At 42.9% G+C, this 17,245-nt stretch overlaps 1 protein-coding gene and 1 long non-coding RNA gene across 3 annotated transcripts in view; one reads left to right on the top strand and one right to left on the bottom strand.

The window, feature by feature from the left end:
- The window catches only part of CNOT10 (CCR4-NOT transcription complex subunit 10), a 41,735-nt gene extending 24,632 nt beyond the window's left edge, over nucleotides 1-17,103 (bottom strand). For both annotated transcript variants that reach the window (XM_079947270.1, XM_079947271.1), the window contains exon 1: nucleotides 16,938-17,103. In XM_079947270.1, coding sequence (XP_079803396.1) covers nucleotides 16,938-17,088 — 151 coding nt within the window. In that variant the 5' untranslated portion in view covers nucleotides 17,089-17,103. The remainder of the gene's footprint in view (nucleotides 1-16,937) is intronic.
- Nucleotides 37-6,392, top strand: LOC307199564. The gene is made up of 3 exons (XR_013832063.1): nucleotides 37-249; nucleotides 2,919-2,976; nucleotides 5,455-6,392. It is a non-coding gene; the product is annotated as an uncharacterized lncRNA (long non-coding RNA).
- Nucleotides 17,104-17,245: the final 142 nt, after the last annotated feature.

The raw sequence follows: 17,245 nt of genomic DNA, 5'->3' as shown, positions 1-17,245 counted from the left end.
GCGGCTTGGTGGCGTCACGCACGCACGCACGCACGCCTGCGACGTCTCCTGGCGGGCAGGAGCATAAGAGGGTGGGGCCATGGGGAGGGAGGGAGGAGGGGGAGGGGCGGTGACTCATCTGGTTGTGGGCGCGCAAGAGTCAATATGGCGGCCGCGTCCTGGAAATTCGAGCCAGAATTTAGCTCTACCTCCTGACTCTCTTTTGCTCTAAATTACTCCATCAGTGGCGCAGTGGGTCACAACCAGGAGGTTGGTGCTGGTTCGAGTCCACCCCTGGACAGCTGTGGGCAGGATTCCTGCATGGCAAGGGGAAGGACTAGATAACTCTTGGGGTCCCTCCCAATTCTATGGGACGCATGCAGTCCCGAGTTTCCGTGAAAAGCACTCACTCTCCTCCTGTAACAATCTCACAATCGTAGCCTGACTTCTTCACGCCTGGGCTAGGGTTGCCGCCCGTTAGGGACCAAATGCACGTGTTTGAAAGGGTATTTAAGCTCTGGGTAGACAGATTTACAAATTTCATTTGTATGTGCACGTGCGTAGCAAAGTCCAGAGGGGCCACCCTGTTAGGCTGCAATAGATCCCTTATGGATTGCTTTGAAGTCACTTCAGAACCGAATTAAAAAAAAAAATTCCACCAACTGCCCCACCCTGCACTGTATCTTGCCAGAATAATGGTGGCAAGTGACAACCCTACCTGGGACACAAGAGGACAAGTGAGACCAAGCACATCCAGTGAAGCCCAGTGATGCTGAGTTTTAGTAATCACAGCATCCTTTTCTAAATGCTCACAGACTGTTGAATTTTCTGTTCTAGGATCTTTCTGGTAGGTATTGATGCCAAGCTCACCAGTCAGTAGTCACCCAAGTCTTTCCCTCCCCCCCCCCCTTTTGAAGATGGGGACATTGTGTCTGCCTCCAGTCTGCACGGACCTCACCTGTTCAAGAATTATTAAAGATTATAGACAGGCTCTGAGATTACATCCGCAAGCTCCTTTAGTGTACCCTTGGGTGCAGCTCATCAGACCTTGGGAGATCTGAATTCATTTAAAGTACCGGTAGTTAGGTGTTCCCTTACTACCTCTTTTCCTATCTTGGGCTGCAGCTCCCAATTTACATAATTTATTATGTTATCACCAGATTGGGCATTGCTTTCCTTTTGGGTGAAGAAAGGCAAAGTGGGTGTTGAGCAATTCTATCCAATAGCACTTCTCTATCTTCTCCATGCAGACTATTTGCTTTTTCTTCCTCTTGCTTCGAACATAGCCAAAGAAACATTATTTTTAACCTCTCTTGCAAGCCTGAGCTCATTCTGAGCTTTAGTCCACCTCACATTCACCCTGCAACTGTTGGCTACTCGTGTATATTCCTCCTCTGTGATTTCCCCTTCCATTTCTTATACACACCCTTCTTACATCTCAGCTCATCTTTAAGCTCCTTATGCAGCCACATTGGTTTATTTAGATGCCTCCCACTATTAGTATTAGTCCTGACCCCAAACAGAGCATATAGCTTTTAAGGTAGGGTTGAGACACTAAAACTGTGTACAGTGTAACTGCAAAAACAGCTGTACTTGTGGTTAAATCTGCATCTGAACTGACACTTCTAGGATACATTACCAGAGACCCCAAACTCAAAATCTTAACTGAAATGATTCAGTCATTTTTTTGATACACAGTGCTTTATTCAGATATTATCTTCATGGCTTACAAAACCATGAATAAATTACAGTGGTACCTTGGGTTACATACGCTTCAGGTTACAGACTCCACTAATCTATAAAAATTACCTCGGGTTAAGAACTTTGCTTCAGGATGAAAACAGAAATCGTGCTCTGGCGGTGCGGCGGCAGCAGGAGGCTCCATTTGTTAAAGTGGAGCTTCAGGTTAAGAACAGTTTCAGGTTAAGAACGGACCTCCGGAACGAATTAAGTACGTAAGCAAAGGTACCACTGTATTGAACTGCACATTTGCAACGTTTTATTAAAGACTATTGCCACTAGGTGGCATTGTGCTGCAGCTTAATGCACTGCAACAACATTGTTAACATCGGTATGAATTTGAATGCTATTTGAATGCTATCTGAACGTTATTTGTAGCCAATGGCATTTATCTGCTTATCTTAAAAGACATACATGGGTAGGTGCAAAAAAACAACAACCCCAACCCCCTGTGTCCAAAGGTGTCTATAAAATTGAACAGGATAACTGGCATCTAGGCTGCTGCAGAGTTGAAATCCCACACCATGTGACTGCTGAGAAATCCTGCATGTGTAGGCACAGAATTCACTTCCAATATAGAAACCATGCCGCCGAAACAAAAGTGGGAGCATAACATGTTTTGGCAATCCGACACTGGAAGTGTGTCAAAGGTCTTTTTGTGAAGAACCACTTATACAACAGGGTTCCAGTAGCTCACCTTTCTTCCCACTCCCAGATGGATTATTATCAATCATAGTCCATGTTTATGTAGGTCCACCCATGTGAACAGTAATGTATATGGGGGGAGGGGAAATATGTTCCACCAAACACGGTCTGTAATGCAATGCTAGTTATTGGTTCCTAGTTCCATACGGAACACACAGGTGCATAACCAGCATGGTGGTAAAGTGACTGCCACTCCTCTGCTTACCACTTTGTCCTTCCTCTCACTTTCTCATAGCGCCTCTCCCATCTAAACCATACATTGAACACACATGGCTTCCCCCAAATAATAATTGGAACCGTGATTTGTTAAGGGTGCTGGGAACTGTAACTTTGAAAGGAGTAAAGTATCATTCCCAGGATTCATTAGGAACAGCCAAATGCTTTAAATGGATGGTGTGTGCATGTGAGCTGAGCCTCTGTTTTATATGTACTGTATATCCCGAAAATGTAAGATCTACCCCTTACATATTTATTCCAATACTTTTTTTGTCAAGGTGCATGCTTCGGACTGCGAAATAACTAACATACCATTTAAATTGTAACAACCAACAGGTAAATAAAAGCTTTTTGTTATTATAGCTGAACATAATATATCAAATATGCAGCTAACTATACTTGTATTTTAACGGCTCATTCGTACATATTTGTGTGTGGCATGTGTACTAAGACAACCTACACATGCCACACACAAATATGTGTTCTAAAACACCTGTGATGTTGGGGTGTCAGGCTCCTGGGTTTCCTGAATATATGTTTATTACAGAAGGGTGGGGTTGGGAAAGAGGAGTCAAGAAATAAACATCGGATGATGTCACAAATCCCATTAACTGTGACAAGGGTAGTAAAGTCAAGTGAGCTACTGAGCCATGTTGCCTGAAAGCAGCTTTGTGCTTCAAATTTCACTAGAGAAGGCAGGAGACCACCTGAACAAAGAGAGAGGGACACCAGATTATTTGGTTTACTGTTCCTTATCAGGGTTCCCTTTATATGAAGCCTGGGATACCAGTTTGCCAGTTCAGTTGCTGTTTCAGAGCATAAGTAGCAGGTACGGTAATTCTAGCCATCACAAAAAAAGGCAAAATACCCATTCAAGTTGCAAATGAGCCAGAAAGCACAATTAGCATTTGAGTAGTAGTCAGCAGTAACCACAAGACAGCTCCAAGCAAAGCTTTAAGGCAGCTTTAAGCAAAGCTCAGCTAATGGCTCTTGAAGAAGGAATTCTCCTGGGCTCTGTGTCTGATTCAGTCAACCAATAAGCTTCCCTCTTCCTTTTCCCAAAGATGTCTTATGTCAGGACTGATGGAAACAAGGCAACTGAATCATGAAATTCCTTGTTTTATAAGTGTTGCAAGCTGAGGCAAGGAGTGAGTTAAAAAAAAACCTCACGGTAACTTTCTGCATGGTAAATTGTCAGTGCATGCCAGCAGAGTAGAATGTGGGTTAGGTTTTGGTATAATGGACAATTAAATTTTGCTCATGAGCTTTTGCTTGACATACTGAAGCTCCAGACAGCGGAACCCTGTGATCTCTTAATCCCAGATGTGTTTGGTCTCAAAATAATCAGCAGTGAGTAAACGTCTCTCTGCACATGCTCAGTGGTACTCTCAAAGTTGTTCAGCTGGAGTATGTGGAATAACCCTCTGCATATAAACAACATGCTTAAGTCTAATTAACACATGAAGGGGTTAATACTATAGAGTAAGCTGTCCTGCCAGGCTTAGCTATGTCCACTTCCCCTCTCCATGGAACTAAGTAATCAATTTCTACATAATTTGTTCCACCTCTCCTTTTTACCTGAGAAGCTCAGCGTGCGAAGAGGTTTGAGCTGGTTGGAACAACCAGCTCAACAGCATGGCTCTCACAAGCCACTCAAGTTCCTACACCAGTGGTTCCCCATTAGCTAATTACTGAGGACTCCCTCTTTTTCAAAAGCCAAGCCATGGACCCCCTACTTTTGAAAATTTTTATCTCTATGGTAGTTACCTCTGCAAAACAATTTTTTGAACAAAATGTGGGGTAGCCCCTAATAAGCAAAGGATTTTTGGTATACTAAAAAAACTAGGGCTGAGCGATATCTGTCTTTCAACATTGTGATGTATCAGCAGCTAAACATCGCGATCTTGCAATATATCACAATGTCTGAAATTGGAGATGATGATGATGATGATGATGATGATAAAGATCAGGTGTGGGGATGAGGGAAGAAGCAGCCGCAGAGTTCAGATGGGTAGGAGGAGGAGAGGAAAAGCTGCTCTGTCTCAGTGCCAAGGGAAGGTACTAACACGGTGCCATGAAGTGAGAGCGATCAGCTACCCTGGTCTCCTTCAGCATGAGGGAAGGCAGCCCAGATCAGCAGCATTATCAGCTGAGATCAGCAGTGCATTGAAATCGGCTGCCCTGTTCTCCCTCACAAGAGGAGTGATATATTGCTGCATATTGCCAGGTCAAAATCGTTATCATGGTGTGATTTCAAAACCAATTTTGGCCAATATATTGAAAAATCACACAGCGCTAAAACAGACCATAAAATCTGTGATATCACCATGCAAAAATGACAAAAAAAAATAGTTGGAGGGAGGCAAGGAATGGGGCGGTGGACCCCTTGGGTACATTCCACAGACCACCAGGGGTCCCCAGACCCCTAATTGGGAACCACTGCCCTACACCAATAATTTAGGAACTTTCACCACTCTGTAACTAAGCTGTGTTTTACTGCCTGTGCAACTATTCTGAAGCACATGAATCTGATATTTGTAGAGTTTGTAAGTAAACCATTTTTTAACTTACCAAACGTGGTATTTTCCTATACTGGGATAAGAGGGAAAGTTTGGAAAGAAACTATTTAAGGGGACATTTTGGTGCTCACTTGAAACGGTATATTATAAAGGTCTAAAGTGGCCTACGTTTCCATTCTTTTCTTTGTTTCATGTTTTGTGACTTTAAATCTCTGCTAGGGCTTTCTCACCGAAGAATGCTTGCCCCTGCATCTTGACATCCAGGAATTCTCTCATACATTTATAGCACCAGCAGAATAGCCTGTGGGCCTCCTGATGCTGTTGGTGTCCAGCTCCTATCAATGTCCACAAGCATAGTCAGTCCTCAGAAATGCAGGGTTAAATGGCGCCACACAAAGCATATTCCAGAGCTGGCTGAAAACCAAGTCCTCCTTGGATGACTTAATGAGCTCAATGCATGGTGCTATTTATTAAACAGAAACAAGAACCTGTGTATAATTTACTAAATTAGTTAACAGGTTTTGAATGAGGAGCTTCTGGATAAACAAGGAGGCAGCCATATAGAGATACAAACGATTGATTGATTGATTTTATATACTGCCCTATACCCTCAGGGAATATTGAACCATCTAACTGTAGTATACTGACTGGCAGTATAGTTTTACAGCTTTATACAAGATCTTTCCCAATCCCAGTCTTATCTGGAGATGCCAGGGAATTCATCTGAGACCTTCATCTAAGATATGTGCTCTGCCACTGAGCTATAGCTTCTTTGCTGCAAAAAGGTTGTCCAATGGTATAATACAGGTATCGGCTTTCAACACTCTTCTGGAAATGTCAGCGATAAATACTGGAAATGTTGTAGGAAAATATGCGACTTTATTCAGTGCTTGTGGGCCTGCTGAAGAGGCAAGTAAATAAATGTAGAAACTGAGAAGTAATGTATTGGGGCACCTGTGTGTGTGTGTGTGTGTATAAAACCCTTCTGCTCACCTTATTTGAAAGCCTACAAAACAGGCTGTTTATTGCTCGAGTAACACTGGACAGAAATGTAATGAAAAACCTGGATATAAAAGCCTAAAGTTCTTCTGCTCCAGCCCGTAATAATAAATGTAACCCTATAAAACTATATTTATACAAGTGTAAAATTTTATATGGCTCTAAAATAAACTTGCTAACGTATATAAAAAACACAAACAGCACAATCCCACCCCATTAAGCATGCTTGTGTTCCACTTATTCTAATAAAAGGGTTACCGAACAACCCAGAACACCAGTTACACTGGGAGCAGGTGGGGAGACATAATACCTCTACACCAGCAGAATGGCTGCCATATCCTATGCTACCTCAGCCCAGGATGGGAGAAGAAACCCACCATTTGAAAAATCCTGAACTTGCTCCCTATATGTCATTATAGTGAGGGTGTACCTGCTGATGCAAATCCTATAGCTTATCAGCCAGTGTGATTTGAGGTAAAGGTAAAGGGACCCCTGACCATTAGGTCCAGTTGTGACCAACTCTGGGGTTGCGGCACTCATCTCACTTTATTGGCCGAGGGAGCCGGCATACAGCTTCCGGGTCATGTGGCCGGCATGACTAAGCCGCTTCTGCCGAACCAGAGCAGCGCACAGAAATGCCGTTTACCTTCCTGCCAGAGCGGTACCTATTTATCTACTTGCACTTTGACGTGCTTTTGAACTGCTAGGTTGGCAGGAGCAGGGACTTGGCAACAGGAGCTCACCCCGTCATGGGGATTCAAATCACCAACCTTCTGATCGGCAAGTCCCAGGCTCTGTGGTTTAACCCACAGCGCCACCCGTGTCCCTTTTTCATGCCATAAGAAATAACAAATACCTCTTTCTCAATAATGGTTAATCAAACTAAGGAACACAATCTGGTAACTTCTGGCCGGAGGAGTCAACAACTTTTAATAGAAGCTCTAGTCACAAGTGGAGAACCTGCTGGGCATCAGCTATGACCACGAGTGTCCAGCCAGAGGTTTCTCCTCCTGCCCTACCCTAGTTAAGAATCCAAAGATATTCAGATAGTAAAGTTTTTAATTCCTTGTTGCATTGCATATATGTCATCAAACAAAACATAAATTTTACCAAATGGTGGTATTTTATCCTTAGGCTAAAAATAAACAAGGCTTCTTCTCTCTCAACAACACAACTTTTATAACATTTTAGGGCTATCATTCTAAGTGGCATGACTGTTATATAAAACAGCAATTACTGTATCACGAGTTTAAGAATAACATAAAAATGGCATCCAGCTTAGGATCTGGAGCCCTGAAATAGTTGTTCCTTTATCCTCTCCCTAAGCATGATCTCCACAGTGCTGGGGCTCATCAATATATTTTGCTGCTGCAAGTGCAACAGGGAAAGAATATCTGCACGTGAAATGGGAGTACTAATCAGAACTCACTATCACATCACAAAGGATTAAACTGCAAATGTTTCCTACGTGCAGGGAACTGGGCCTGCAGTGATCCACTGCCGTCGCTTGAGGATCAGCTGGCCTCAGTGATGCAGAGTGCCTTCCACCAGCTTCAGCTAACTTCTGTCATCTATGCTCTGGCAACCTCTACGCTAGATTACTGCAGCACATTATATGTGGAGCTATCCCTGAAGACAGTTTGGAAACTTCAGGTAGTGCAGAATTCAGCAGCCAGAGGCAAGGCGGATTTTTGAGCAGACTGCACTGGCTGCCAATTAATTTCTGAGCCCAATTCGAAGTGCTGGTTTTGACCTATAAAGCCTTAAACACCTCAGGACTGCAATACCTCAAGGACCACCTCTCCCCATATGAACCAATATGGACCCAGCAATCATTATCTGAGACGATAGGTTCAGAGGGTGGGAACACAAAAATGGGCCTTTTCTGCAGTGGCCCCGTGTTTATGGAATGCTCTCCCCAGGGAGACTCACCTGGTGCCTTCGTTGCATATCTTTAGGTGCTAGGCGAAACCTTTCCTCTTCTCCCAGGCCTTTGGCTAATTAAACGTATGGCCTTTTAAACTGTGTGTGACGTGGGGGTTATTGTTGTTTGTTTGTCATTATGGTATGTGTTTTTGTGTTTTTATGTTGTGAACCACCCTGTAATCTTTGGATGAAGGGCAGTATAGAAATGTCATAATAACAAAATCATATTTGTTTGGTTTTGTTCAAATCTACTTATCGTCCAACAGTACACTCCATCTGAACCCATGATGATTTAGTTAACCAGGAGAAATTGTTCAAGGCTGTAAACTGTTAAAGTCATAGCTGAACAACACAGCACAGGTGGCCTGGAAAAGGTGGCATTGTAGAGCTGGGTTTGGGAACCTTTTTCAGACCAACAGCTACATTACCTTCTGGGCTCTCCAGTCCTCAGGTATGGAGGCTGATCTTAGGGATAAGTTACATAGTTTGTTAGAAGTCCAGCAATTTTACAACTCATTTATTTAACAACCCTTGGGGGGGATGCCATCAGGACCCAGCAATCTGTTAGTTTTAAATTTGTCAGTGAGGCCTAGAATTTTGTAATAATAATAATATAATAATAATTTATTATTTATACCCCACCCATCTGGCTGGGTTTCCCCAGCCACTCTGGGCGGCTCCCAATAGAATATTGAAAACATCATAAAACATCAAACATTAAAAACTTCTTGTCACCACTGTCTGCTTCTATTTGTCAGGTTCCTTTCCTAAGGTAGTTTGTTCAGGAAAAGGTATCTGCCCTACCTCTTCCATAGTGAATGAAGACAGATGCAAAGAATCCACTCAACTTATTTACAATCTTTTTTCCTCCTGTTAGTTCGACCCCATTTAGCATCTTGTGAGAATGGAAAGTAGTTAGTGAGGGGGAGGGAAGAAAATGTATTTTAGTACTGAAGACAATGTTTCCAGTTAAAAATACATCTTAAGTATAGTAAACCTATTAAATTGTAACACTTTAATATTAAGTTGTCACCCACGACATGAACCTGATTGTCAGAAGTCATTAAAATATGGAGATTTTTGCTAGAGTGTACACAAAGCAATCTTCTATTGGTTAAATTCCATCATGCTCACTTATTAAGCTATGAATACCTGGAAATCCTTTAATGGATTAACTGTATCTGCCTGATAAGCTTTCAGAGGCTGTTAAAAATAGCTGGAGACTGATTCTACTGACACACTTTTAAAAGAACCCTGCTCTACATATTTAAAAAAAACCATGAACACACTTGATGTTTTTTATCTTTTTGAGCAGGCAATTCCACTTGCATCTTCTTCACATTTCCAAGAAACATGCTTCAGGAGCAAACACCGTTGAAACCATCTCAGCCTTTTTTTGTCCTCTTGGCAGCAGACACCTAGTGACCCAGAGAAATCTGTGTGCGTCATTAGCTTCCAACGTGTGCTGTGAAGGCAGACATCCTTCTCCACGAGCATCCGTTTTGCAGTGCGATGCTCATCCAAGCCGATGTCTGACTATATTGTTTGACACAAACAGAGATGCACATGGGCAGCCAGCGCCACCAATTGTTAAGTTGCCCCTGACTAAAACTGAACTGGCTGGGCTAATAAAAACATGCCATGCTTTAGTGGTAGGTAAAATGACAAGTGGAGTGAAAATAATCTAATTAATGCAAAAATATACAACAAAGCATTTGTTCTGGTCTGAATAATTTAAGAACATAAGAAGAGCCTGCTGCATCAGGCCAATGGCCCATTTAGTCCAGCACCCTGTTTTCACAATGGCTGCAGCAGGGAGAGACAAGTTCAGAAGGCAGGGAGTGGTGTTGACCTGGGGACCCCAAATCTGCCACCTCTCCCAGCTGTCCGCAGCCTGCCGCCTGAGGCGACTGCCTCACCCAGCCTCATGAGATTCTGGATTCTGAGCTCCTCACAGAGCTCTAGGACCAAAGTCTCCAAAGCTACTTTCATACGTGGCACTTCGAAGCACGTTTGAACCAGCTCTCATTTTGTGTATGTGTGTCCTGTACAAATGTGGTTCATGCAGAAGAGAATGAAAAGAGAGAGAAAATGCCTAAGAGCAAGAGCTGGGATCTGTAAACAGTTCTGTACTTCCAGCTAATTAAATAGTAACAGGCAAGATCACAGTTATAGAATGAGAAGTGCTCTTTTTTTTCAAGGGTGGAGTCAGGATTTTAAAAGGTGAGGTCATGAAAGAAAAGCTGACTGAAGCAGAAAATAATTGTCTATGTTTTGCGCAACACGTTTGGCTGGTGCCTAGTTGGTGGGGATGATATTTCAGTACTTGGGGCCAATTTATTGTAATTGTGTTCAGCTTCAAATACCTTAGTTTAACTAAAGGAGAAAATGGGATGAGGAAGAGCAAGAGCAAGGAAGAGCTAACACCCACAACCTCTTGGTTTCTGTTGTTTGATTTCTCAGTTACTTCCTTCTTTATACACAACTTTTAGCTACCCTCATTCACACTTCCTTTTTAAAATCCCGATGCAGTCAGGAAAGCTGTTTCTCATCAGTGCTGTGTTACACAAGCACTTTACACAAGATGCTATATACAACAACACACTGAGAATATGCCTCAGGTGTCCTGACACTGATAGAACTGATGCTCCTTCAGTCATTGATTTTGGCTAGGAACTTGCTTTGTATAAGAGAGGTTAAGGATGAGGTGTGTGAATGAGCTTATTGGTGTAACATAGAAAAGTTCTCAACACAGAGGACTAATTGTGCTGGTATACAACCATAAAGAGCTAATTGACAACCAGTTATTCAGACTAGTCAGAGTGCAAATTCAATGTGTTGTCTTTGGTTTATCTCTTCACGTTTATAAGTTGAGTGTTTGTATTAAGTGTCTAGTAGTTAATTTACCTCTTCATCTATGCAAATAAATCACTGGACTGTTAGGACTGGTCAATGCAAGCATACACATCATTTTATATCTCACAGATCATTAACTTATTGAGGTACATCCACCTCCTGGCAATCAATTTTCTAAAATGTCTGCTTTTATTTAGGATTCTGAAACCTGAGTTGTGCTCTTACTTCTCTATTTACAGGGCACTGTAAACAGTGTTCGGTAAATAAGCTTCTCTATGATTCTCTGATTAAGCTTGGGAGGGGTAGGGAGGATTAAGAGATTCAGGAAACCGCAGCTCACTATATGTGCTCATATAGTGCTGTCTCTGAAACACTTCCACAAGTTCTGTATTAGAAGACTGCAGCTGATAGGTACAAATACAATAGGCTGGTCCACTGGTAGCTGTTAGCCCAAAGCCATCTTAAGACCTTTAGAGGCCCTAAGCACTTGAAAATATTGTGGTGTTGTGCCCCCAACACATGTAACTCTAAATAAAAACAATACTAAACCGTAAAATAAATATTTCTTGGTTAAATTAAATTGGTGGCAAGCAACCACTTGCAGATTCAGATGGTCCTACCTAGCCCAGTACAGTCTAGCAGAAGAGCAGCCAACATGGTGCCTCCAAATATTGCTGGACTCCAACTCCCATAATCCCTACTCATTAACCATGCTGCCTAGGGCTGATCAGAACCAGAGTCCAACAGCAACTGGAGAACAGCATATTGGCTTCTCCTGGCTAGAAACAGCCCTTCAAAGTATTGGGTAGTAACTTATTTTCCATCACACTTACCCAGGATCTGATTCAGGGATGGAGAACTAGATCCGGCCAGCCTAATTTGACAGGTGGGTCGGGCTGCCACCTGTCTATCACCTGGTGTCACAATGATGTCTAGTGATCCTCCTGCCCCCTAGTATGAACAGGAACCAAACACTGCCATTGAAGGCACAGCCTGGGAAGCACCTTTCAGAACACAGGAGTGGCAAGGGGCATTGCAAGACCGAACAATCAGCTGATCACTGGTCTTTGCAAAGCACTTTGTACAGGGTTTTGCAGGTGCCACCGATTGGCTGAGCCAGGTCTTTACCTGCCCCACATCTGATGTCATATCAGGTGTGCAGCAGGTGGGTGTGGCTTGGACAAAATGGCTTTGCAAGCCAAATTGGGAGGCCTGGTTGGGCCTGTGGCTCTTCATCCAAAAATGTTGCAAGTTAACACTTATTTTGCTTTGTATTTATGTAATTAAGCCTAGATTGCCAAATTGTTGGGTTTTGTCATTTCTGAATTTACCGACATATATTTTGTATATTTGTATTTCCAATACTCTGTATTTCAAAGTTTTGAATGTTTGCTTTAAGCCGCTTTGGGCACAGCGTTTTATGGAAAAGGGGCATATATGGTAAGTAAACTCAATCCATCAATCCCTAATTCACCTGGTAGTGTTCAAGGACCGAACACAGAGCCTTGCACATATAAAGATTGTGGGGTTGTGAGAATTTTATATATATACACAGTGGTACCTCGGGTTACATATGCTTCAAGTTACAGACTCCGCTAACCCAGAAATAGTACCTCAGGTTAAGAACTTTGCTTCAGGATGAGAACAGAAATCGCGCAGTGGCAGCGGGAGGCCCCATTAGCTAAAGTGGTATATCAGGTTAAGAACAGTTTCAGGTAAAGAACGGACCTCCGGAACGAATTAAGTTCTTAACCCAAGGTACTACTCTCTCTCTCTCTCTGTGTGTGTATGTGTATTCTTTTAGAGATCCTTAAAATAATAAAAAAGGCACCCCTCACCTCACATAACTATAGTTTCCAAAAGCCTCTAGAGAGATGCAATGACTATTAGGCTATAATCCTGCTCAATTACACTTATTTTGGGTAGGCATGTATATGATGGTGCTGTTAACCAAAAAATCCTATGTATTCTTATTCAAAATAAATCCCCTTGTATTCATTGGGGTTACTCTTAGGAAAGTGCATATGGAATTGCTTGGTTACTAAGTCTCTCTTAAATGTAGACATGCTGAATATGGGTAAGGTAAGGATTAAACTGTATGTAGTTGCCTGCCTTTTTTCCAAGTGTGGCTGCCCTCCTCCACCATTGCTTTTTTAGTATAGCACTTCTGTACCACACAGAAGGAACATTATGAGTACTGTTATCATTTTTCTCTCTGACACAAATGTATGTGCAAAGGCACTGCTTTCCTTTACTGCTTTCTGCTGATTCTGAGCCTGTGCGGTGGTTCCTAAATCAGCACAAATGGCCAAACCTTTTCCCTTTTCGGCTTCTGCTGGGAGTAGTGTGTGGGAAGCCGAAGCATTAATGGCAAACAGTGACATTTCAAGGCTATGACCATCTGAACAACAGTGTGACAGGATATATAAATAGCCAAGAGGAATCGGTGATAACCGCAGCAAAATCTTCCATTGCAAAAAGGCCAAGCAATTAAAAATAACTTTTAAAATATAGCATAAATAGATGCAGAAGGAAAGGCAAGAAAAGGGATGATGCCTCTAGCAAAACGAATGAAATCTGGCAGGTCTGTCACTAGCTATATATTTTCAGGAAGGAATAATGGCCTGTAAGGATACAAGAGTCTAGAAACAGCATTTCTCTGCACAGCTCTTTCCTCCAGTGATTCTTTTATTATCATCATGTGCTGTTCCAGGCATATTTATATGTGTTTACTTCAGGCAGCCAAAGGTTTCTACATCCGTCACACTTTGCCTCCACCCTGATTTAGCTATTCATTTATTTTTAAAGTTGCTTCTTATAGTGGCCTCACCAGATACATTTTTCATTTTTATGAGGTTCCCAAAAGGGCAACATGGATGGGGGATCTAACCCATATGCTGCAAATAATAAACACTTGTTGTTGTTGTTTAGTCATGTCCGACTCTTTGTGACCCCATGGACCAGAGCACGCCAGGCACTCCTGTCTTCCACTGCCTCCCGCAGTTTGGTCAAACTCATAATAAACACTACAGATGCAAATAAATATTGACCGGGGCCAATCTTAAAAGAATCAAGTCTTCAAAAAAGTTATATGATCTAAGAAAGTCTTTAAAAAGGACTTTAAAAAAAAATTCCAAAAGGAAGGATTCTTTTAAAGACTTTCTTAGATCATATAACTTTTCTGAAGACTTGATTCTTTTAAGGGAGTTTTTAGGTTTTAAAGAAGAGTCTTTTAAACTATCTTTTTAAAGAATTGTTTTAATTTATTTTGACTACGGCAGACCAACACAAATTAAAATTAATCACATTTAATTTAATAATGCTACTGATTCTATTTAAACTGAGCACCTTGACACAGAATCCTGGCCCTCAGCATAATTTTTTCACCCACCCCCCGATTAGAGTATATGAAATAACATGAAGTTTAGAGGCTTTTAACTATAAAACTCTACAATAATGTGTAACATTGCTTACCATTTTCAAACTAGACCTGAAAACACAGAAGTCTTCTGTGATGCGCATTCATTTAGGGAAGATCATATAAAGAGCATCTTACAATATGGATTAGCAATGTTGCAATTCCATAATGAAGGACAGAATGGCTGCTGAGACTATAAATTTCTTAACGTGTTGGCATATTTTGGAATGTGTCCAAAAAAATCTCTTGACAATCCTGAGTCAGCATACTGAAGCATGCACAATCACAGCATATTTCAAAATTTGTCAGAATAGGATCCCTGCTCTCAAATCCACAATTATTTTCAGCTTTCACCCTCCAATACTTTCTCTATGCATGAAGTCGGACATAGTTGCTTTGCCCAATCCTGAGCAGAGTGAGGATCAAACTAATTGTGCATCTCTCCATGTCATTTTATCTGCTGAAAGCAGTAACATAGGGTTCCCATTTGAGATTGCTACTCTAGGGTCCTTTGGGAGAAAGGGTTGGATATAAATGTAATTAAACATATACATACAATTTTAATAAATGAATAGTTTAAAACTTACAGTGCGGCACAAACTATATATGTGCGATGGTACTGTGTTTAACATGACAGGAAGGTTCTCTCTGTGGATATTTTAATTTATATACATCCCCAGTGGCATAGTGGTGCATTTTAAAGTGTAGTAGCTCATCATGACAGCCCCATAGTCACACCACCATAGAGTCTATAGTTATACCCCCAAGCACAGTGCAAGAATGGAGACAGTTGTGTTAACCCATTTATTGTCTTGTGTTGATCCACTCCTGCTTTAGTGTCAGCTGACAGTAGAATAGTGAACTGGCAAAGTGTAGGGTATTGGTTAGTTTGTCGGACTTTGGCTGAGGGGACCTGGGTTCATATTGCTGATCAGCTTGAACCAGCCACTATCTTAGCCTAACAAAAAGATCATGCGCTGGACCTGAACTTCCTTCACCCTCCAAATTTATGCCACTGGCAAACACCGCTCCAGCAGATGCCAGTGTTCCAACTGTGAAAAAAGCACCATAACTGCACTCACATGTGTGCATGCCCTGAACAAAAGATTTCCGCATCACAGAGGCGTTGGACTCAATGACCATTCCAACTCTGCAATTCTATGAATCTAAGTCAGTAGTCAATTCCACAGTCAATTTGGTAATCAAGATACAGTACACGTGTACCGTAACTGTTCTTGAATAACCAAATCTAGTCTGTCAGAGCAGCAGTCCTTCCGTGAGGCAAGGCGAGACAGCTTTATTACATAGTAGTTTTTAGCTGTCATTAAGGGTGGGAAAGTGGATCTATTAAACATGAGTTGTGGTAGAGCATGGGACCCTTGAGAATTATTAGTTTGGTCCATTTGGGTTTTTCACCTCTGACATCAACATGTTTCAGGTTCAGGCTAATGGCAAGGTTCACATATTAGAGGAGAGGCAGACTTTCAGGTTTGGATGATTATAAATTCCAGTTGGGCAGCAGTTGTTACAGCAAATATTTAAGAAAGAGTCTTGTGGATGGCACCTTAAAGACAAACAGCTTTATTGTAAAGGTAAAGGTACCCCTGCCCGTACGGGCCAGTCTTAACAGACTCTGGGGTTGTGCGCCCATCTCACTTAAGAGGCCAGGGGCCAGCGCTGTCCGGAGACACTTCCGGGTCACGTGGCCAGCGTGACATCGCTGCTCTGGCGAGCCAGAGCCGCACACGGAAACGCCGTTTACCTTCCCGCTGGTAAGCGGTCCCTATTTATCTACTTGCACCTGGAGGTGCTTTCGAACTGCTAGGTTGGCAGGCGCTGGGACCGAGCAGCGGGAGCGCACCCCGCCGCAGGGATTCGAACCGCCGACCTTTCGATCGGCAAGTCCTAGGCGCTGAGGCTTTAACCCACAGCGCCACCAGCATACACTAAAGCCCATTTCACCCATGCAAATATTTAGTGTGTTGGTTGAAATGTGCCACAAGCAACCTGCTGAGCTTAAGGTATCATGAAAACAAAGAGTCCCTCTGCACATTAAAGACTCGCAAATTTCATTAGGGACATACGTTTCTGTGGACCAGGGAGTGTAATCTCAAACACGTGCATCTGATGAATTGGAATCTGTTCCACAAAAGATCATGCGGTAATGAATCCGTCAAGTCATGAAAGGAGCCAAAAAGACTCTTCCTTGCTTTTGCTGCAAAGGAGACTTGGCACAGCTTCCTCTCTGGAAACAGGATGGAAGGTACTTCCAAGCAGTGCTTTTTTCTGGGGATACACATACCCCTAAACATTTTGTGAATCGAAGTTTGGCCTCATTGAGGGGCAGTATTTCAATATGAGTAGGAAAATTAGAGTACCCCTAAACATTTTATTTATTTTAGGGAAAAAAGCACTGCTTCCAAGATTCCTGTGTTTTCAGGCCAGAGGCGGCGGGTTTCCATAGAGGGCAGGGCTTGGTCATTGGTGGCGCCTCTCTCAGAATCACAGTAGGGAAGGGACCCCGGGGGTCATCTAGCCCAACCCTTCTCAAGGCCATTTGCAGGCGCCGGAATCGATACCTTCGCTTCCCGCCGTCGCAGCTACTTCAGGGGATGCTTTGACAGCGGCGTTAGCCCTCACCTGGCCGAAAAGCAAGGCCGCTCGAAGACACCTGAAAAGGTGTGTGGGGCAGGTCGCTGAGGCGACTGTGAGCTCCGCCCAACGTGCCATGCGCGCCTTTTCCGATTTTTTTTTTTTTGGGGGGGGGGGTTCGTCACGCGCCAAGTCAACGTCAACAACAACAAACAACAACGTCCCAGTCAGGGGGGGGGTGGGGTGGGCTGCGCAGAGGCAGCCGGAGTGGGGTGGGGGCGGCCGCCGCCGCCGC

The sequence above is a fragment of the Podarcis cretensis genome (assembly GCF_951804945.1).
Source record: "Podarcis cretensis genome assembly, chromosome: 12".
Lineage (NCBI taxonomy): Eukaryota > Metazoa > Chordata > Lepidosauria > Squamata > Lacertidae > Podarcis > Podarcis cretensis.
This window is presented reverse-complemented; position numbering and strand designations above follow the sequence as displayed.